This window comes from Labrus bergylta, chromosome 14, assembly GCF_963930695.1.
Source record: "Labrus bergylta chromosome 14, fLabBer1.1, whole genome shotgun sequence".
In the NCBI taxonomy this organism is placed as follows: Eukaryota; Metazoa; Chordata; class Actinopteri; order Labriformes; family Labridae; genus Labrus; species Labrus bergylta.
In genome coordinates, this window is record NC_089208.1 from 16,660,965 (window position 1) to 16,682,535 (window position 21,571).

Consider the following 21,571-nt stretch of genomic DNA (forward strand, 5'->3'; position numbering starts at 1 on the left):
TGTTGTAAGACTTATGCAGACTACAAACAAAGGACTGGATGGGTTTATTTCACATTTTGTGGGACGGTAGACTCAAATATATGTTCAGAAACACTGCAAAAGTGGGTGTTTCATAATATGTCACCTTTAATTTATATGGATTTAATAAAGGATACGAACTGATTCAGATTTATTGATAAAACTCAATAATAGAATAAGGTTCAGCATATATTTAATCAATATTTGATAAAAAATGCTTTGAAAACGCAGCTCTAACTGCAGCCCCTCAAAGCCTCTACGCTGTCGCTGCCAGCAAAGGGATGCCAACATGCAGCACAGGATAATCCTACTTTTTAATCTGCAGTCCAATATTTCATATTCCGAAAGTTATAGCTGAAATCAACCTGCCCCAGCATCCTGTGCATTGTTTTACATTGATTAGTTTTCATTTTCTTGAAAATGTGTCCCTAAAAAATAAACCAAGAACTCCTGCACACTGTAACTGTACTAAAGCCGCCACCAGCCCAGTTTGGGTTTGTCAACAGACACACAGTTTTCATCTGCATTTTTGTCTTTATTTTTTACTTTATTTCATTCAGTCTATTAGTCCCCAGAGTAACTGTGTTGTTGGTTTTTATGAGGAAATTTCAGTAACAGAAAGAAAAGAATCCAGCATTACTTATTCATTATTAAAGGCTTTGAGAATTCATTCTGTATAATCATGTGGTTGCACTGATTCACAGGTTGTAACCCAGGAGCTCTCTTTAAATGCTGGTGCCAAATGACAGCTTTTTAAGTCCTATTCTGGCCACATGGAAGGAAGGAGAAAGCCTGGGAATTTTTTTTTCTTTTTTTTTTGGTGCCTAGGGATTTCAAAAGGACTGAACCACCAGGGCAAAATTACATCCCAGATCCGGAAGCCAATTTGGCAAAGCCCAAAGTGAGTCACACATTGAACAGACCAGGGGGTGTGCTTGCTTCATTTGACAAAGAATAAGGATGACCGCAGGGATGTGTTGTGTGTGTCCGTCTGTTTGTGCATACGTTTTTTGATAACCTGCTCGGGCTTTATACTTCTGTTATGCAGAGAAGATGTGTTTAAGGTGTTCATTGTTGCTGGCAAGGACCCATTTCTTCACAGGGCTAGTTTTTCTCTCCTCTATTTAGCTTTGATAGATGCTGCCAGGAAAGCATCTTATGAAGAAACTAGCGAAAATAGAAGATTATGCAATAGCTAAAAACTGTTCAACTTGATGGACAAACACAATCTTAAATAAATAAATGAACCACAATCAGAGGATAGATGTGAGGTTACTTTGTCGTTTTGCTGCCTTTAGCATAAAATAATCATAATAATCAATATAATTTTATTTGTATCGCACTTTAAAATCATGGGTTTGAAAATGCTTTGACATGTGTAGAATACATACATGAGAACAAAGCACAAGAACCCACAACAGAAAAAAACAAAACAACAAGGCAACCAACAGATGAAACACCCAACCAACATAAGGAACTACCATAAAGATCAAATCAAACAGTGCACACATTTTAGATGTACATCACAGTTGTCAAAATCAAGGCCTGCACATCTTGCCAGGAGAACATTTATATCAGGTCTGTGAGATATCATCTCAGTGTGTTAAACCTTCAGCTTTAGGGAGAGGATAGTGTGGTAACAGACATGTAAGATGAAGTGAGAGCCAAGCTGTGCCAATGGGAGACTCAGATGCAGCAAGCAAACTTTGGTCAACTTGGGTCAACTACAAACAAGGTTCCCACTGCTCCCCTGGCTTACTCAAGTCCAGATAAGATTTTGTTTGTTTTTTTTGTGAGTCACAGCCTTTTATAATTAATGTTTTCCTTCCATTATTTATGATTACGGTTTTACATAACTGTTGTATTGTTGCTTTACAGGACCTTTGGCTCTGAACGATGATAGAGAGACATTTAGATCTAGCTAATTTAGCCAGGCACATAACAATGAAATACACAGTATTGTTTACAAGCCTTAGATAGAGACAATGAGTAAAGAACTTCACTTCCCTTCCTCTGTAAATACAATACATGGGCACACTGTTAAGTTACACATACTGTAATGCTGATAAGAAACAGCATTGACTACTCTTTAACAGCCATCTACAACTATGTGCACACAATCCCTGATAAATACCACTTTTATAAAGTAACAACCCATACCCACACAGCAACTCTCAAAGGCTAAAGAACTCCTGGGCTCTGTTAGTTTTTAGAGGGTCTTAACACAAATGAAAGTCATTTAAAAAAGGGTAATGCCTGGTTTTAATTTGTTGAAATCGGTTGGCATGGTTAAAATGAAAACTCTTCAGGCTTTGTTTGTTCTCACTCATTAATGTTTAGCCTGACTGGCATTGGCTTTGTTATGATACTTTCATTCATGATAAGGTTCAGTGGCCTTAACCATTACGTTTAAAAAGCAGATGAGTGGGGTGCCGGTAGCCTGTTGGGCTGTATCCCCATATAGAGGCTATACAGTCCTCCAAGTGGAATCAAATTAGACCTGTTGCTCCTTTCCTGCATGTTATTACACACTCTCTCTGTCTCCCTCAATTCTGACTCTATCCAGTGTCCTATCTCTTGAAGGTGACAAATGCTTTAATCATCTTTAATGTTAAAGAGAGCGAGACGTCTCTTTCAACGCCGCCTACAAGACCTGTATAACACTTAAACAGTTCCGTGTAGTCTGTCACCTAAAAAGTGTTTAATTACAACAGACAGAAGCTGTCCCTTTCATGCAAACATCAACATTATTTATTTTTTGACTGTAATGATCTTATTAAAGTACCGTATTACAAGCAATATGAACTAGCCGAAGCAGAGATGAACACATAACTTACAAGTCCGAGTCAAGTCACTTATTGTTTAATAAATAATAAAGTAAAGAAAATACATAAAATATATTTAGTATGAATAGAGGGGTAACTTAAATGGATATAGGCTTCTTTTACTTAAGCTAACTACTATTATAAGCCATGCAATCCGAACTGTGAAGGTTAATTAAACAAGTAAAGGCTAACTTCACTATCGTCTTCATTACGTGTAATTCAAATCAACAGGGAAACAAAGAAAATATATGTTTGGAGACAGTTTAAGGTCAAGGACTATTCAATTCTTTATCCTACATATTCTCTCCTTCAGCTATGGCCAAACAATGTTTTTGACTTTGTGACTTTCACAGAGTAATTGCTAACCTCGCATTCACACAGTCTGCCAATTTCTCTACCTGTCAATTTCCTCTTCTTTTAAGAAGGGAGGAGAAAAAGGGAAGTGATAAGGACTAAAAATTACTGCATCAAACAGTCGGTAGCAACCCTACCCTTCGCCAATTATCATATTTTCCCTGGAACTTCCCCTCAATGATTAAATTAATCTAAAGTCCCCACCAGATAAGAAAAAGACTTCTTCAACTATGTTACTTTGTAAACAAAATCTTGTTAATGGCTGTCAACCATCTAACTCATGTTATTACAACGGATGGACTACTGACTGGACCAAGCATCAACAAAGTTAACACCCATGGGTAATGCCATCATACAATCAGATGGATGCATGTTTACCTGACACCTACGTTTATTTAAATAATGGCTGGTGTCATCAAGTACGTAATCTGCAACTTGAAACACTTGGGAAAGTAACCAATTGCATACAGCTAGGTACTTTCTAATTTACCTTATTTGATGATGATGGCGTGAAATATGAATATTTCAGGGATACGAAACTGGAGATTTAGGCCAGCCACACTGCTCTAGATTTCAACTTTGTTTTGAGGATATTGTTAAACAGTTAAAGACAGGAAAGGCTGCCATGTTGGAAGAAGAAGTTTGTAAATGTGGAACTTTGGAAGGATATTTACCGTGGAGTGTTGTTCCTTAGAGGAGCTTTGTGACATTCTGGCTGTATCCACGTTGCTCCATCTTTTGTGTCCTTCAGCCAGCCAGCACCCTGAGGTTCCCAGCAGAGCGGCCACAACAACAGCCCAAACACCCAGGCAGCCCATGAGTGTACCTGGGTGGAAAAATGTAAAACACAATAAACACAAAGTCTTTAGAGTCACTCTGTTATAAACACTTCCAACAAAATATATTCCACACCCATGTCCGTCTTTATTTGAGGTGAATGAAATCATTCACAGTTGGCAACCTTGAGCACTGAATTAAATTGTAACATTGAAACACTTTAAAGTTAAGATGTAGTTTATTTTCTATAAATATAGTCACTAGCATCTGATCTGATATTGTTCCATATTACAATAGTGTCAATAAGATTATTTCTTCTAACAGGCGTCTTTATTTTAGAGTGAATGCAGAACAAACACCTGAAATGATGTTCATGCATGCACACAGACACGATGGGACAAATTATGTACACTCACCTACACTCATCAGGAACACACTCACAGTAACACACGGCATAATACGGCTATGTAAACATCAAAGCCCACACTGATGGGGATAATTATCTTTATTACAAAGGACACAAAGAATCTTTTGATGTCAACAAAGAGACAAGCCTCTGAAGTCACAAATGGTGGAGTGTGTCATGGGAGCTTTAAAATATAAACTGAGAGGATCAATTTCACTGCTGTGACACATACAAGCTTATTCACTCGGTTACATACACACATACAAAAAGCACAAACAAAGACAATGAAACCCTCCTTAAATAGAAACGGATAAATAAATAAACAAAGCATCACGACTAGTGTTGTGGATGACAGAGAAAAGAAAAAAAAACAACCTCAAGCAGCTACAGCCTCAGGTTTTTTCTTCTTTTTTTTAATTAATTACTGCTTCCTTTGGGAAATTATCTTTTAAAAATGCTAGCAGCCATTTAATAATTAAAGGTTAAGCTGTTTTCAATAAGGTATCATAGTAAACTAGCATAAGATCACATTTTAATTCTGGGCAAATACTTTGATAATAAGTCAAACTTACATTAAAATAAAACCCTATAAAAGACAATTTGGTACTCTCTGATAAAGTCACAATTAATAGATGAATACAGCCTATCAAAAAGGAGTTTTAAATGCAGTACCACACTGTTTATATTGCATAATAGTTTTGTGTCCCACCCTCTTAATTTCCAATATCTTTGTATTGGCTTTTAGCTCTAATGAGAAAAATTCATTGGTTAGCATCAGAGCTCTGATTTCTGGTTAGCCTCATTGGTTGATTCCATTCCTTGTGGTTTTGTTGTGTGACACGACACTTTGTTATATATGTGCTTTGTACTTTAAGGTAATGTGTTTCTTGCTTTTATTAAGGTCTTTTACTTTATCATGTGGCTTTATTGTGTGTTTAACTGCAGAACTAGTAAGAGAACAAATTCCAGTTAGGGGGTCATAAAGTTTGCATCTGAACCAAATCAAGGGCACAAAAACACATGATGTATCTCAAACAGTGCAGCTGTTTGTGGCGTTCAATGTCTGCAGCAGCTCTTTACAAGAATATTGAATATCACCTTGACCTGACAAACCCTGGTCATGCTATCTCAAATTTTTGTGTGTGTTTATTTTCATCACTATTTGTGCTTTTCAAACATGTTATTCTTTGACTTATTCATTTTCGTAACATTAAGATGCATGAGAAGTTTAAAACGTTGCCCTATCACCAGAAGTATATATTGTTTATATGTGTTAGATACAAGTAACAATAACACGATGTAAAAGCCCCCCAATCCTGCGTGCATAAAAAGTCTTAAAACCACATTGATTTTGTTAAGGCTTATTGGAAGTAGTGGGACAGACAGATTCGTTATCATTTGCATAGCAGAAGTTATGGAGCGACATACACAGCCTTCATAGGGACTTGTCTATGAGGCCTTCTATGATAGTTACGAACTAGCTCTGTTCACTGAGTACAGTCAGTGTATCAGATGTTATATCTGTAAGCAAGAAACCAACACCCTGAGCCAAAGTTAACCAAATTCTCCTTAGAGTCGAGATGATCATTCTCAGAGTATTTGTGCAAAAGAGAAGATCCATTTCAATGAACAACTAGTCACATGATCAATTATTAAAATGAAAATATGGATAAGTGCAAGTAAAGGTATAATTACAACAATGTTCAGCAATGTGGACATAGTGTATATAAAGTAACATTGGATGCATGAAGAATGTCACCCTGTTAATGTTGTACTACAGTATTATTGAGTATTTATCTTCTAAATAAATTGATATTATATTAATCAATCCTATCTCATACACTCTTTATATGTGACGAATCTCAATTTAGTCTGCTTACTCTGAGCTACTATTAGTTGTATCTTGCCAAGTGTTTTTTTTTCCAATGGCATTTACAACCAACTCAGGCTGCTCGATGTGGTTGAAAGCTCAAAAAAAGATGTGTAGACTACGACCTCTTTGGACCTTCCAGTTTAAATGATTTGGTCCTTTGTGCCCAGTGGTTTAAACAAAAAATCCGTTCTGCAAGGCAACAAGAGTGCAGACAAACAATATATGACCCTGGAATTTAGTGAATTAAATAGAATGCATTTAAAATGTAACAAAAACTACAATAACAGTGTACCCATTTGTACAAAAGTATACCTAGTTACTTTCTACCCCAGCTAACCATGCAGAGAATCACATACTGTAGGCCCTGTCAATATAAACACCAGTCATCGAGGAACCGCCAGCATCATTCAGTTAGCTAGCCTGAGGCTAATGGGCCCTCACTGATGAGAGCTCACCCTTGTGAAATTAAACACCAAATGAGATCTGCCAGTCACTGTCTTAATGTGCTGCCTATAGCCCCCTGGCATTGGCCCACACACAGCTACACACATTTATACATCAGTGCACACTGACAGACACACACACTGACACAAACAAAGCACTGGTGGTGTGGATTGAATGGTCAATTTTTGAATTCATCAGCACGGAGAGAGTCAATGAGGAAGCTATTATTTGACCAGCATATTAAGAAGCTTAAAGAGACAGACTCTCTTAAAGCACTGCACATTTTTGCAGTTTTGCTCCGAGCATACTTCTTCAATGTAAGATTTGTCTTGTAATAGGCTCAGTGTGCTGAATGTTAAATACCATCTACTCCATATTTTTCATGTGTTTGTTTTCATATCTCTTTCTCCAGAACGACATTTTAGGACAGAGACCTGCAGTGTCTTGTAGAGCCGCCAGGCAGTTGTTTCCTTTTCAAGAAATTGGTAAGAAGACTTTTTTTTAATTATGAACTCAACCAGCTGGATATAAGTTGAAACACTGGCTTTCACCAATTGATTTTATGACATGAGAAAACAGACACATCCAATTTAGAATTTAGATGCATATTTGTACAAATCAAGGACAATTATTTATTGACTTGAAAATGATTACAACCAATAGCTACCAGAATGCACTTGATACTGCACTGTGATAATGTCAGTGTCAAGAAAGTGTGCAATAAGAAATAATAAAACTTTTGACTACAGAACCATAATTTAGATGTCTTTAGTCGTTTGAAATGCTCACAGTATAACAACTGAAGCCTTCCTGTGCTACTATAACTCTGAGGTAGCTAAATACCTTTAATGTGCATTGCAGGGGCACAATAAAGAGCCATCTGCAAGCCATCACATTTTAAAATAAGGCATTCCATGGAAGGCTGCATCACACCCTTAAGACGTACCAGCTTTGTTCAGCCAGGAGCTGCTTTGTTTCTAGGTCAAGGTAAAATATTCATTTTCACCTTCTGCTTCATTTTACATGGCTTTAAGGATTTCTTAATGGATGCATGAACACATGGAAAACACAAATTAATTATTTTCACTAAAGGGGCAAAGTCTGGTATGATGAAGCAAAAATGGGATTATTAGATTGTGTCTAAGAGCTGCAAAGAAACATTAGAAGGTTTCATGTTTGGAACAATGGTCACCATATACATTATTGTATTAATTTGTGAATATTCTAGCCTTTTTCTGGGTGGTTTAATATAATTTTTCACCACTTACAGATGTCTCGGTTTAGAATTATATTTATGCAAATTTACCAATATTCTTGAGATGCTTTGTTGTTATTATATAACATGGAGAACCTAATGATTTGGATGGTATTCCTGCATAATAATTAACTTCTGATTAATATCATATCTAAATAATGCCCTTGACAGTTTTGTCCAAACTGCTTTTGTAACTGTCATATGATCTACAAAATTCTTCATCCAACTCTTTTATGCAAAGAAAAAATAGTTTTTTCATGTTTTAAATTGTATCCATACGCTTTAGTGATGCTGTTCTTTTCTAATGTATAAGTCATATGAGGGGGGTCAGATCATCAAAATATCGCATTCTGAACAATGCAGTATAGCACTGTTTTTTACCTCCTCGGAGCCATCAATCAACATTGTACATGTTTTTTTGAAAGCATGGCGATGACCAACTGTTAACAGTTTTCATAATAACAACGGAGCTTTCCTGAGAGTAACAAAAGTAGTCATGCTTACCCAAAACCAAGACCTTTCTTAGACCTATACCGAGCTAAGTGAAATGTGCAGACCTAACCAAACCTTGGCCAGAGAATTGTCATATTATATAGGTGACATATCTTGATAGTGTTTCAAAATGGTTTAAAAGGGAACTGACCGGCAAGCCTATCCTGCCTATAGGGGTGTCAGATCAGATAATTCCGCTGAGGTTTGATCTAGACATAGTTACTTTAAACACCAGCAGTCAAGCCAACCTAGATTATAAAGACAATGCATTGCATCCATTCAATCTATTATACCAAAACATCATCATAAGGTTTGGTACAAACTTGAAAATCAAGTCATGGTTACGAACACTGATTTGTTATGACTGATCTTAAATAACATGATACAATCCCATTTCTTTTTAATCATGAGACCAAGATTACAAATAAAACTGGCACGTTAATGAAGATTGCGTGCAGCCCTGCAGCCTCTCTTTGTAACAGCAGCAGGAAAAAGCCTTTGGCTGTGCTTTAAGACAAACTCCTGGATCAGACTGAGCTTTCCTCTCTGCTTTCTGTCCCAGCTCTGAGCTCCAGGTACCGTAGCTTTGCTGTCACAAGTTACAAATGACACATGCAGTTCCATTATGACAATACGTCTGAGCTCAGCATGCTTCCTCCCTGCAACTTGCTGAATGCTTAAGATTATAGAGGAAATGAAACGACATCTACAAGCGCTAAACAACACATACTGAGGCCGTATAGTTTTTAGTTCACCATCTTCAAGTACAATCACTGAAAAATTTGTATTCAACCTTTTTTTTAAGCAGAAATACATTGAGCTGGATTTTAGAAGGCACCTCTAATCAAGACAGAAGCTTAGAAAAAGTCATTTCTTATAAGAAAAATCACTGTTTTAATGTTGTGCATTTTGGCATCCTACTACCCTTAAAAATCAGAAAGCTAAGATTTGCTGCTGTCAATCATTTTTCAAAAAATCGGTGTCATTGGTTTCCCCAAATGGTGCTTGTCCCATTTTAGAACAAACTGCTCTACACTCATTTTTTTCAGTACTGTCACAAACTGATGCTACTTTTCTGTAAAATCTCTGCTATCATACAACATCTGCCAGCCTATCAGCCTGCACTCAGGTTTCAAACAGCCCCTTTCCGCAGACAGATGTCTATGCAGCATGAAATAGAGCCACCAAGGGGAATCGCCTTTGCCCAAAATGTTTTCACAACGCTTGGATGCTGCTCTGTCTATATTCCATTCTTGTTCCTGTGTGGTTGGGTAGAGAAACTGAGGAACCCAGGAGTGTCAATCTAGTCTGTCAGCCATGCATCAGGATCACACGCTAACCCTGGTTATCTTCCAGACACTCCAGGTGAACTGGATACATATCCTTTTAGGTTTCTTCCCCCTTTTATTTATTTATATTATGACAAGAAATGTGATAAATCCCAGGATGCTCTTGGGCAGTGTTTCCTGAAGAGAATTTATACAGCAGAGTAACCCAGAGAGATAAGGTTATGAACTGTCATTCAGTGTAATGTTAAAGGCTCATAAGTACTGCCACTTAGAAAGCAGACAGGGAGGTGACAGCCCTCCCAGTTAAAGGCTGACAGTTCATTTCAGCCCACCATGCAGGTGGCTGACTGTGAAAGCAGTTTCACTCAGACTAGTTGGAACTAATTAAGAAAGAAAAGATCTCATTAATGATGATTGCAGTATAAGGACTACAAATGGAATAACAGGACATTTTTCAGCCTTTATCAGTCTGGTTAGGGTTACTTAAGCTCTCCTCCTGTTCACTTCCTGATAATTGCCCCTAGGCTCAAACCCATGGCTATGTCTCAGATCCTATTTCTGACCTAACAACTGCCTCCAACAACAAAAATACATGTCAAAATAAATTAATTCATAATCATTCCCTTTGTTTATTCAACTTAATTCTTAAAGGACAATGCCTGTGTGTGTGTGTATGGAGATGTAGGCTGTTAAAGCTGAATGAGTCAGTGTTTTCTAATCCTCAATGATCTAATGATAATGAGTAATGTAAAATGTGCCCCTTTCCAGAGCCAGTTTTCTCTTTTAACATCTCTTATTTTAGCAACAGGCAGCCAGCGAAAACAAAAGGAACTCTGAAAAAAACAACATTCCACTACTTGTTCTGCAGCAAACCACAGACAAGTTTGCTACCAGCTGCTGGCCTAAATTGAGTATTAATCAGCTGTCAGAGCAATATAGAGCTGTCAGGACTACAAGTAATGGATTTATCAGTCAGTTTGCCAAAATACAACTGGCAATTAACACTGAGGTTACTTTGGCATTCATTTACAAAAGCTTCAGTGTGAAAGTATAATGTCTGATCTGTTCTGCTGGGCGAAAAAAGAATAAATGTAACGTGTGCTTGAATGTTTCATGAAATACAAAAAAAAAGCATCAAAGCTTGAGTTCATCTCCACTGCACTCTGACCTCTGTCTGAAATAAAGTATTTTGATCAAAATAAAAAGTTGAAACAGCTGAAAGGCACTGTGGTTTTAAGGAGCTTTTCACTAAAGGGTTCAATTCTGCAATTTTCTGGGACAATGTTAATTTTCTCAGCTACTTTGTATTTTGATGTTAGTGTAAGATGTTGAGCGTAAGAACTTTTATTTGATAGATCTTTATTTTTCTCAGGTTGAGGTTTTTGATTCAATGCTAACTTCATTTGTATTTACATTTTGTGGGGCGCTGGTGGCACAGTGGTTGGTGCACGCGACCCATGTATGGAGGCTGTGGTCCTCCAAGCAGGCGGCCTGGGTTCAAATCCCTCCTGTGGCTCTTTTCCCGCATGTTGCTCCATACTCTCTCTACCTGATTTCCAACTCTTTCCACTGTCCTATCTCTCCATTAAAAGCCCAAAAATGCATCTTCAAAAAAAATAACATTTACATTTTGTACTTTGAATACAATTATCAGAGTAACTGTTTGATATGCTGCACTTTGCCTTTAAGGGTTGCTCATGCTTACGGTTTGTGAAGTGATGTGATGTGAAGTGATGTATCACTGTTGTTCTTGTTGGGTCTGTGTATTTTTATTATCAACATCACCCCAAGAAACGGTGTTACATCAGGAAAGGGTTAAACTAGCTCAACAACACGGAGGATATACCTGGATTAAAGCAACATCCCCAAAAAAAAAAACTGTGGTTTGAAAAAAAAGTCTGCTGTGATGATGACTTTTACTGTCTTGCAGTAATTGGTCCTAAACATGCAAAACATTAGAACAGTCCTTAAATGAAAGGGGAGAAAACTAGTAGGGGAAATTTGTAGAGGAAAATAGACACAATTAAACTCTATCAGAAGCCACAAGGACACACACAGGGACTAACAAAGAGAAAATAATGTGAGCAACAACGAGGACGCCTTTAAAGCAATTAGAGTATGAGACAGAAAAGCATATGGCAGTCGTAGATATAAAATGAATGCCAGAAACTGCACGTGCCATTTCAGATTGTGGAAACAACGTAGCGTTAGAGAGAAAAAGAACGAGCCGGCCTCACAGAAATATGAACAGAGACCTTCGAAAGAACCAAATGTAGGTTTGTGCTTTACTTAAACCAAAGATACTTGTCAGCGTGTGTGAGCTCAGAATTAATTATAGTCTGACATTCTCTCTTTGCTTCTTCGCGTGTGTGGAGGAGATAGAACTTAGGGCTGTTCGTTTAGGAGTAATAAGAGCTCATCTCAAGACTCAGAGAATAAGGGTAAAAAAAAAAAAATCAGAGGCAGCTTCTTTCTGTTTCTTCTCTTCACCTTTCTTACTCATCACTGATGATGACATTTAGCTTTTCTCCTGCTTGTCACAGACATACTAAAAGCCCTCAAAATGGTTTAATTTGTTATATTCCCCCGCTGGCTACATGCTACAGCAAAAAGAAAATCAGGAGGATGTGCAGTGCCACAACAGGGTGGTCTGCATGGATAGTTGGACTGTGTGTGCTAATTATAGAGCGGTGGTAAGTGTTAGCAAACAACACAAAAGAGTTTTGATTTGGTAGTGAAGAGAGAAACTCTTCCAAAGTACAAATCAGTGCTGAGAGGCAGTGATTTGTACTTTGGAAGAGGTTGAAAAATGTTGTTTGTATTTAGCCATGACTGACTGATGAACCTCGTGAAAGCCATAAATAATTGGAGGCACATTCATGGCTGCATCAGCCTGAAATAAAAAAAAAATATGTATGAAAAGGCAAATGTCTTATTTGTGATTTCACATTCGTGTCAAATAAATCCCCTTTGTCGTTTTACTCTTAAAGTTTATGTACAAGAAAAGTCAAAGTGCAGGCAAGTAAACATGAATTGCCCTGAAGAATCCCACCAACTTTCTGAAGAAATTCAAGGTTGACACTACTTTCTTTCACTACAAATATGTACACCAAAGAAGCTATCTGTTAAAGCTCACAGAGGGCTTTTTTTTGCTTCAGAGTGTGCCTTGGTGACATGCCCACTCGCCTAGCCCTGGCAGTTACTAGTGTTTGTCCTACTGCAGCTCAAAAGTTTGAAATCAAATCAGAGATGTGATTTTTGCAGTTCAAATAACACCACGGTTGTGCCCAACAGGTTTATCCCAACAAGTGAACCAACAAGGAACATTTCAAGCCTTACTTGTAACTAAAACCCCTGAATGTGTCAGTTCTTCACCATGCTGTCATGTCACTCCCCATTCAGGATGCCTTCAGGTAGAAAGGGGAGGAGCTAGTTAGTTTGATGTCTGGCACCTGGCCAGGCAGGCTGGGTAGGGGTTATTTAAGCTTGCTACTCAGGCTCTCTCTCTCTCTCTCTCTCTCTCTCTCTCTCTTGAAATCACCAACTTTGGTATATTGTTGCTGTTTTGCAGCCACCGCACCACATCATTGCAATCACTACTGATTTACAGAAAGCATGTCACTGGATTCAATAAATCATAGTTTAAAACTCTTGCCTGCCTCTTTGTCCAGCTCACTGAGCCTGGGCTATGACCATTACAAATATGTGTGTGTGAAAAGATGTATGTAGAATGTGATACGGCTTGCTTTAATCTAATATCAAGGCAATTTGACGGATTTATTGTCTCAGTGGAGCTCTCTCGCTCTCTGATAAACTCAAATGGCAGCTTGGAGACATTGTCAGTCCCTTAGAGAGAAGCCTGAGGTAAGTTCCAAATTGCAGCACTTTGTGAAGATGTTATTATTGTCTGTAACTAGAGCACTGCACTCGTGCATTGTCACCTATGGACCATGTGGGTCATTGTACTTTCTAAATGTGTTAATGTTCAAAATAGACCCTTCATTTCTCAAACTTGCTAGCTCGACTTAGTGCTAAAAATGACATACTGTTCTTTTAAAGTGGGCTGCATGTAAACTGCATCTAGTAAGCCTCTGTATGACTGACAAGAATAGGGTCATATAGATTCACCAATCAAATTCAGATGTCCTGGATCTGTAACAATTTGAGAAGAACCACTTGATGGGCCAATTTCTAGAGTTATGACCCCGTTTACTGAGGGTCTGCTGCTTGTTCTAACTACTATGCTCAATGTTTTTCATCCCCCAAGCATAGGAGGAGTTTGGACTTCAAGTTTGGGAGTTCACAAAAGGTGAAGGAAAATTAATGTGTATAACAGAGTCAGAGAGATGCATTATGGTGCGAATAAAGCCTACCACAGAAACCTAACTTAAACAAACCGTAAAGGCTGATAATAAAGTGGTGCAGATTTCCAGCTGTTATTGTTTCTCCAGAGATGAGCCTTGCAGGTGCTAACCCTGTGCAAATGCTAAAATTCTCCCCTACTGTGCTCCAGAGCAAACTCTGTGGATTTCATTGCAGGATGTGTCTAATAAACAAACCCTAATGCTGAAAGCCACGCAAAGCAAGTGTAAAAAAAAAATATGACTGTCTTTTGAGATTTGTTTGTGAATGTGCTGCAGCATTTATAAGGTCTGTCGTGCTCAGGCTCCACCTCTGGATGTCATAAAAATAAATGATCTGTAAATAAAGTCTGTAAATGCCACTATGACATCAACAATTATGATCATAATCAGGAGTTGAATTAATCCCTGGCTTTCTGAGGATTAACCCTGGCACATACGGGCACATTCTCCCCACATGTGTTGAAGAGCCGCTGCGCATGACGGGGATGAATAGTTTTTAATCTAGATGAGATGCCCTTGCTGGTATGATAGAGGGAGGAAGCTTTGTTACAAACTGTGGTACTCAGATCACATTTATCTGGTACGAAGTGTCTCCTCCCCTCCCAGCTCATCATCCTGTGGAAAAATAGATCTCCCTCAGGAGTGACATGGCACAGCGCAGCTGAGAGTAAAGTTTTGGACTGCTCATCTTCACAATCAGAAGCAAAGTAAGATCAAACTGAACAGAAAAGGACAACTAAATGGCATGTTTGCGCTTTGATATGCTTTGTAAATTGGAAAATAAGAAGGAGCAAAAGAGCCCGTCTGATTCAAGAGCTACAGCCTTTGTACATTGAGGTGCGTGAACTAACCGCTAGGTCCCCAGCACCCCGTATATTTATAATTTATAAAGAATGAATGTGTTGATATTTGGTTTTGTTGCCACAGCACATGATCTTTTCAGTCAGGATGTTCAATTTAAATAAGGCCAAACAACACATTTATTCAGTGTATTATTTAACATTAAAACATTGTAGAATCATGTAAAAGTTCACTTTTAATATAAAGACTCGAGCATTAGAGCTCATTCCTGACCTTGACAGAATATGTGACAGTTTATCTAAACTCAAAGACTTTTACAGTGCGTATTGGAGCTGATCTTTAATTCTTTAAAGCTTGTACTTTATTCCCGTAGAGTTACTGCGTCTCAGATGTCTTTTCTTCTTGTGCGTAACAAAAAAAAGCATTTTCATCTTTAAAAAGGTAATCGCTAATGAGTGAGGCTTGAAATCATTCCTTCTACTTGAAATGTTGAATATTTGTGTGTGAAGTGGAGAAATTAGACTGTGATATGTGAAGCAACAATTCAAGACAACCTTGAATCACACCGCTTCTCCCAGTGTGACATAAGAAGAAAAACTCAGAGCAAGAGCACCACGGAGAGGAGTGACTGCATAAAAGGGACAGGCAGATGGCTGACTAAATTCACTGCAGAAAACAGATATGCTAGGTGACCTTTCCTTAACCCCTCTACGCATTTCTCCCTCTGTGCTGACTCTTTCGTCAGGCCTCTCTGTTCAGGCGGAGCAGGAAGAGAGCTCTGTTTGCTCAAAGCCGCGCCACTGATGCTCCGCGCTCAGCTGCGGTGTTCATATGGGATGCTGCCGTAAAGGTCATTTTTTAGAAGTTCAACATAAGTGATCGGAATTTCAAGTGAACTGTGATGCCAACATTTTGTGGCGCTCTTCAGGGAGTACAGCGGAGTTATCCGGTGATGTGTCTCTGGAATAAAAAGAATTCAGATGCTAATGATGCGAGCTTTTGGTCCTCCTCAATTTCAGAGTCATTCATATTAAGTGCTTCTCATTGTCAAAGGTCTGATGTTAATCATGAAAAAAAAATTAGGAATACGATTTTGTTTGAGTGTCAGTGTGCCCACTCTCAAACCCAGGAGAAAGACTTTCATCAGTTCAATTTCAAACTAATCTCGTCAGCCCCATCAGAACGGGAGTGTGAAGCCAATAAGAGTGTGACTCACCATCTGTAATGCATTTTCTTGTTTTTACAATTGTTTGGAAGCACCACACATTACATTTATTTGAAAAAATGGTTTGCAAAGCCAAACAAATCAAAGTCACTAGGCATAAAAAAACAAAACAAAAAAGATGCGGGGAAGGAAGCGGGTTCGGTTCACCCGAGGGGAAGGCTTTGTGGTGTGGAAATAAATCTTGCTCCTGATTAGATGAGCTCTGCATGGGGTTCAGGCGATGTGATGCCAATGATTTAAATTGTTCACAAGCAGGGCATTGTAATTGATACGGAACATTTAATTTAGTCTACTTAAGCGTTACATGAAATTGTCATCCAGGGCTCTTTTCAGTTCTATTGTTCAGTGCCTGCAGTGCCTCCTAATATAGGAGAAAAAGGGCAGGTCAAGTGTACTCTTTGTGTAGGCGAAAACAGAACCATTGATATACCGCTGGGAACATATGCATGTGAATTATCCACCTGAAACTCTACATTTTTACCACAAGTATAATAACTGATGTGTTCTGGATGTTGGTCTGTCCATATGTGCTTTAAAGATATACAGTTGTTTAAAATACCACCCTTTTTGGAAGTCTTTGTTCAGAAACAACAGCTGTGACCGACAAAATTAGACTTTTTCCTGCATCATGTTCAAGCTCCAATAGACCTAAATGTACCAACGAAAAAATACAAGTTTTTTGCTGTCTTCTTATTGCTGGACCTTAGTAAGGAAACTTTCAAACAATCTTTACACACACACACACACACACACACACACACGGTAAGGCGTACCAATACTACACCGTAGTACTGCAAGAAAGTTGTTCCATTTGCAATACCTCAAATAGTTAGATTCATGTTTTTCTTGCTCTTGCTATGTATTGAAGCAGGAAAGGCAGGCAGTGAATATTTTTCTACATCTATCTCCAGCACACAGGCTTCTATTTCTTTTTTCAGCGTTTAGCATCTGTGAGCAGCTGAGAAGTCAAGTGTGCAAGTGGGTAGAGAGACTGCGCTTTTACCAAAACGACCTGTTTTTAGCCTCTCCTGTCACTGAGTACTCACTCAGCTGAAATGTCCCGGAGCAAGACACTAAACTCCTCTCTGCTGTTCTGTCGCTGAGTCACACCTCTGACCTCTCACAAGCGAAGCCTCTCTTAAGATTAATAATGTACCACATTTATCATATTATTGAATAATGTATTTCTTGTTTTAGCTTGTTTTGGTCTAGCTTTAACACTCAAAGTCACTCCAACAAATTATTACAGAAACTCAAAATACAATCAGCTTAACACGTGAAAACAAAGGCAGTAGTGACACTGTTCATTGGAGAGGGAAAGCTGACTACAGCTTATGTTCCAACAGTGTCACTCAGAAAGTCAATTACATGCTTATGTTGATATGTGTAAATCCTTGTCTGGAGACATGGCTAAATAGATTGCTGCTCTGAGAATAGCCGATCATGCAAGACCAGAGGAGAATGGAAATTATTTTCTCAACCTGGTTACACACGGAGGATTTTTTTTTTGCTATCTTGAAATTGTGTGCATTATTCAACCAACATGCATGACAAACTGCACACATGCATTCATGCACATTTTGGAGGCTAGCAGGAAGGGAGCACCCCAGCAGCCATTCTCAACTCTAATGAGTAGAATGGTACACTGATGTTTTGTCTGTGTGTGTGTTTGTGCAAAGGGTGATGTGCCTACAGCGTGTCTTCGCCGTCAATCTGTAAGTGTGTGACTCATCCCACTATTAGGCTGTCTCTGAAGCCCAACAAGCAGCCATAATCTGCTGGACACTGCGCGGTAATGGCTGTCTGCGAGACAGCTAATAAATTAGACACCAGATTGCAAACTGCAAAAAGCCCGGCTGAGTCACTAGTCTAGGCTGTATCATTATTTCTCAACCGGCTGACAGTGACCGCATGGTGCGTTGCAGAACTGCTCTGACATGATGGTGCCACCGGAAAAACCAAAATGGACTCTGACCTCCGTAACCCCTAGGTTATATATTGTATATGTGGAATAAATTAAATACACTGTATGTTTTTGTTTAGCAGTATTTAAAGCTCCTGTAAGGTTATTTTTAGCAGGCTATGAAACAAATTGAAATCAAAACGGATGAGTTTATTTGACCTGCAAAACAAATGCAACCAACAGCAAGAAGATTTTTATTTATTTATTCCTATTACCAATGCCAGGAGGTTGGTGCAGATTAGGTGATTTACAGCATGCAGCTAATTAAGCCTTTGTTTACATTTCCCAAGGCAAAGATAGCCAGTTAGTGATTCTTTTGACTGTAAAAGAAAACAGAATTATTTTTTTAATACAAAACTTATGTGAATAGAATTGGATCAGCATAGAGATGAGAGGTACTGCCACAGCATCTAACAGGGGGTCACCAAAATGGAAAAATATAAAATCACCACACATTTCACCCCTGTTTTTTTTTTTTTTTTTGAGTGTGCTAAAGGAAGCCAAATTATTCCATGAAAATCTATTGTATTCCAGAAATCATGGTATTTTGGATGTCAGCGTGCTTGCTATGTTTATTGTCCCCAGCAAAGAATGACTAGTCTCGTGTCCTAAGGCTGTATAAAATGTAAGAGTATAGAAACAGGATTCAGCAGTTTGAAAAAAGTCCAGATGAGAACTGCTGCCATTAATATATTGATCCAGCTCTCTGCATGTGCTTGCCTGTGGTGTTTGCATGTGTCTGTGTGTTTCTGTGAGACTGGAGAGTTGGACGTGTTGTTGGCCCAGCACAAAGCTGAAGGGCTGAAGATTTACAACCGGTTTTTCACAGATATCAGAGTGATGAATGGCCATAATTCTGCTGCTGGATGTTTGCTACGTATCTGGTTCCAGGTAAGGAGGAAATCCAACAAAGCAACCAAAAAAAAAAAAAGACAGAGTCCAGAGAGTGGAGTATAGGGGAGGAGGAGGAGGCAGGAGCGTTTTCAGCACCATGGAGAGCTCCGGTGCAATATAAAAACGCTACATCACGGCAGCGTGCGCGCAAACCAATCCTCATTTCCCACTCCGCTGGCCGTCACGGAGGCTTTGCTGCCGCTGTGCCAGCTTCTTTCCTGACACTGAGAGGATTCTCCCATGAGAGCGCGCTGAAGCAGCTCATTAGACCCAATCAGATAAGGAAATCTCGTCTTGTTTAGGAATGTCTCTCCAGACATGTTCTCGAGACTTTTCGTTGGATGCTGGTGAGGGAGGTTCTTATAAAACACTGGTCTTTAAAAGATGAGGATGTCCCGGCATACAGCCTAATAAATTGTCAGCCGGTAAAGGAGGAGCGGGTGTAGGGGTGGGAGGTGTAGGGACCTGGAATGCGTGCCAGAGAGCCCGAGGAGGGATGTGCGTGTCTCACTGTGTTATTATTTCGGTCCCTCTCTGCTTGCTTGAGCAAACCTGGCAGAGGTTTCCTACTTGAACCGTTAATCAAACACTGCCCTTTTGTACGTTAGTCCCTTTACTGTACTGTGAGGTTACCAAAGCTGGCATCTCGTCATATTCCATGATTAATCACACCCAGACAATAGGCATAGACATAACAGGCAGAGTGGTTAAACAGTGTCAGAGATTGCCATTGACATCGCCCTGCATGTGCTACAATCCTGCACCTCACGCATGTATTTCAGGCTGTAAATTCTGCCTCTATATTATTGATGCATTTCTCCTCCGCTACTCACAAACTTATTCAAAATTAAAGCACGCCACTGCCACCCTCTTCACAGTTTCGCACCACTCACACTTCAAATGCAAACAGTCACGATAGAGAAGCGTCATGCACCAAAAACAATCAAACTTGTACAAAAAAAAAAATGATAATGAAAAAGCCTATAAGCAACATTGAAGCCCTCGTTGCGCATCAGTAAATACTTCCTCCACCTTACCTGTGGTATTCCGAGGCAAAAGGAAAGGAAATTTGAGCAAATATGCCACAGATTTCCTCGCAGCACGCGTCCAAACTGCACTCCTTTAGCTCCACTCCTCTCCTCCTCCGCTCAGCAAGGCTTAAAGGCTTCAGATTAATTGCAGGCTGGTGTATCAGTAGTTATAGGTAGTAGCGAGTCCCAACTCTCAGCAGCAGCATCAGCAGCAGTGGTGGTTTGCCATCCTACGGCTGGGTCCGGCTGGTTTCCTCTCCGCGCTCCACTCCTGCTCTGCCCTATTTCAACTCCTCTCACTCCGCTCCGCTCCTGACGTCAGCCGCTGCGCGCCGAATGCGGGGAGGCTGCATCTGCAGATTCATCTCACTGGAAAAGCGACACCTGTGTTTGCGTGTGCATTCATGCATGTCTGTTTGTGTAAGTTTGTGAACATTAAAATTATACAGCTTGTCTTCATGGTGATACTTGACTTGATTTATTCTCTAATTTCGGGATTGAAAAGTAGGAGCCTATACTTGATTTAAATTGAATCCCAAAATTTCAGTTGGGTGAATTTATTTAGGTTTGGATTAAATTTACACATTATTATTATTATTATTATTATTTTTAACAAAGTCGCACTAAAAAAGAAAGTTTAAAAAGAATGTGTATTGAGACATTTTATATTGTATTTTATATGCGGCTTTTCCCGTCATTGTTGGCACAGTGATCTTCTGATAATAAATACATAAGTGCTGGGTAGGGCATACTGCTAAACATATTTCAGAAAATGCAAACGGTGGTTATGCAATGCACAAATCAGCATGTGTTGTCCCTTTAAACCAAGATAAAGATGGAAATGTTGCTAAGCCACGCACACGTGAACATGGAGACAGATGTTGAGCATGTTGTTGGATTCACCCAGCGAGACCGTCAAACAGTCAAATGTTGTCAAAAGTAGCATTATGCATATTTTATTTTGTTTTTCACAGATTTTTCTCCACTCAGACCCTAAAGGTTCCTGACAAACACTAAATGCACCCATTGCTAATCAGCAAGGATGTGCATGGGCACCCAACTATTCTCTCTCTATGTGTTCTTCTCTTTCCCCCTTAAGCATGATATTAAAGTGGGAAGAGGTTTAACTGCGCATGGCATAATTAGGCCCACATACTGTAACTCCAAAAAGACACGAGAATGGTGGCGTCCACATCAAATTTGCATGTGGCACTAAAACATTTATACTCAATGTAACATTTATCAAGACAATGGAGAGGAAAAAGAGGGCTGGAGCAAATGAGGTGGTGGGGGTAGAAGAGAATAAGAGAAGACTAAAGAAAGGAACTTAAGTCATGAAGTTGCAATATTTGATTCCTTATGTAGACCTCGAGCTAGAGAAAGTGCAAATGAAAATAGATTGACAAAATGAAACACACATGCTCATTTTACACATTTAAGTCTAGATGAGAGCATTACCTGCACTAACAGGTGATGACTGATGGAAAAAGACCATGTTGCACAATGCTACACAATCTGCCTTTTACATTTAAATGAATTTAATTGTCATGCATCTTTGAT

The 21,571-nt window shown here is 39.1% G+C and overlaps 1 protein-coding gene across 1 annotated transcript in view; it reads right to left on the bottom strand.

Annotated features, from left to right (window-relative positions):
• Positions 1-20,317, bottom strand: part of fstl4 (follistatin-like 4) — a 185,823-nt gene extending 165,506 nt beyond the window's left edge. The window contains exons 1-2 of the mRNA XM_065963116.1: positions 20,018-20,317; positions 3,872-4,023 (exon numbers count right to left, since the gene is read on the bottom strand). Coding sequence (XP_065819188.1) covers positions 3,872-4,015 — 144 coding nt within the window. The 5' untranslated portion in view covers positions 4,016-4,023; positions 20,018-20,317. The remainder of the gene's footprint in view (positions 1-3,871; positions 4,024-20,017) is intronic.
• Positions 20,318-21,571: the final 1,254 nt, after the last annotated feature.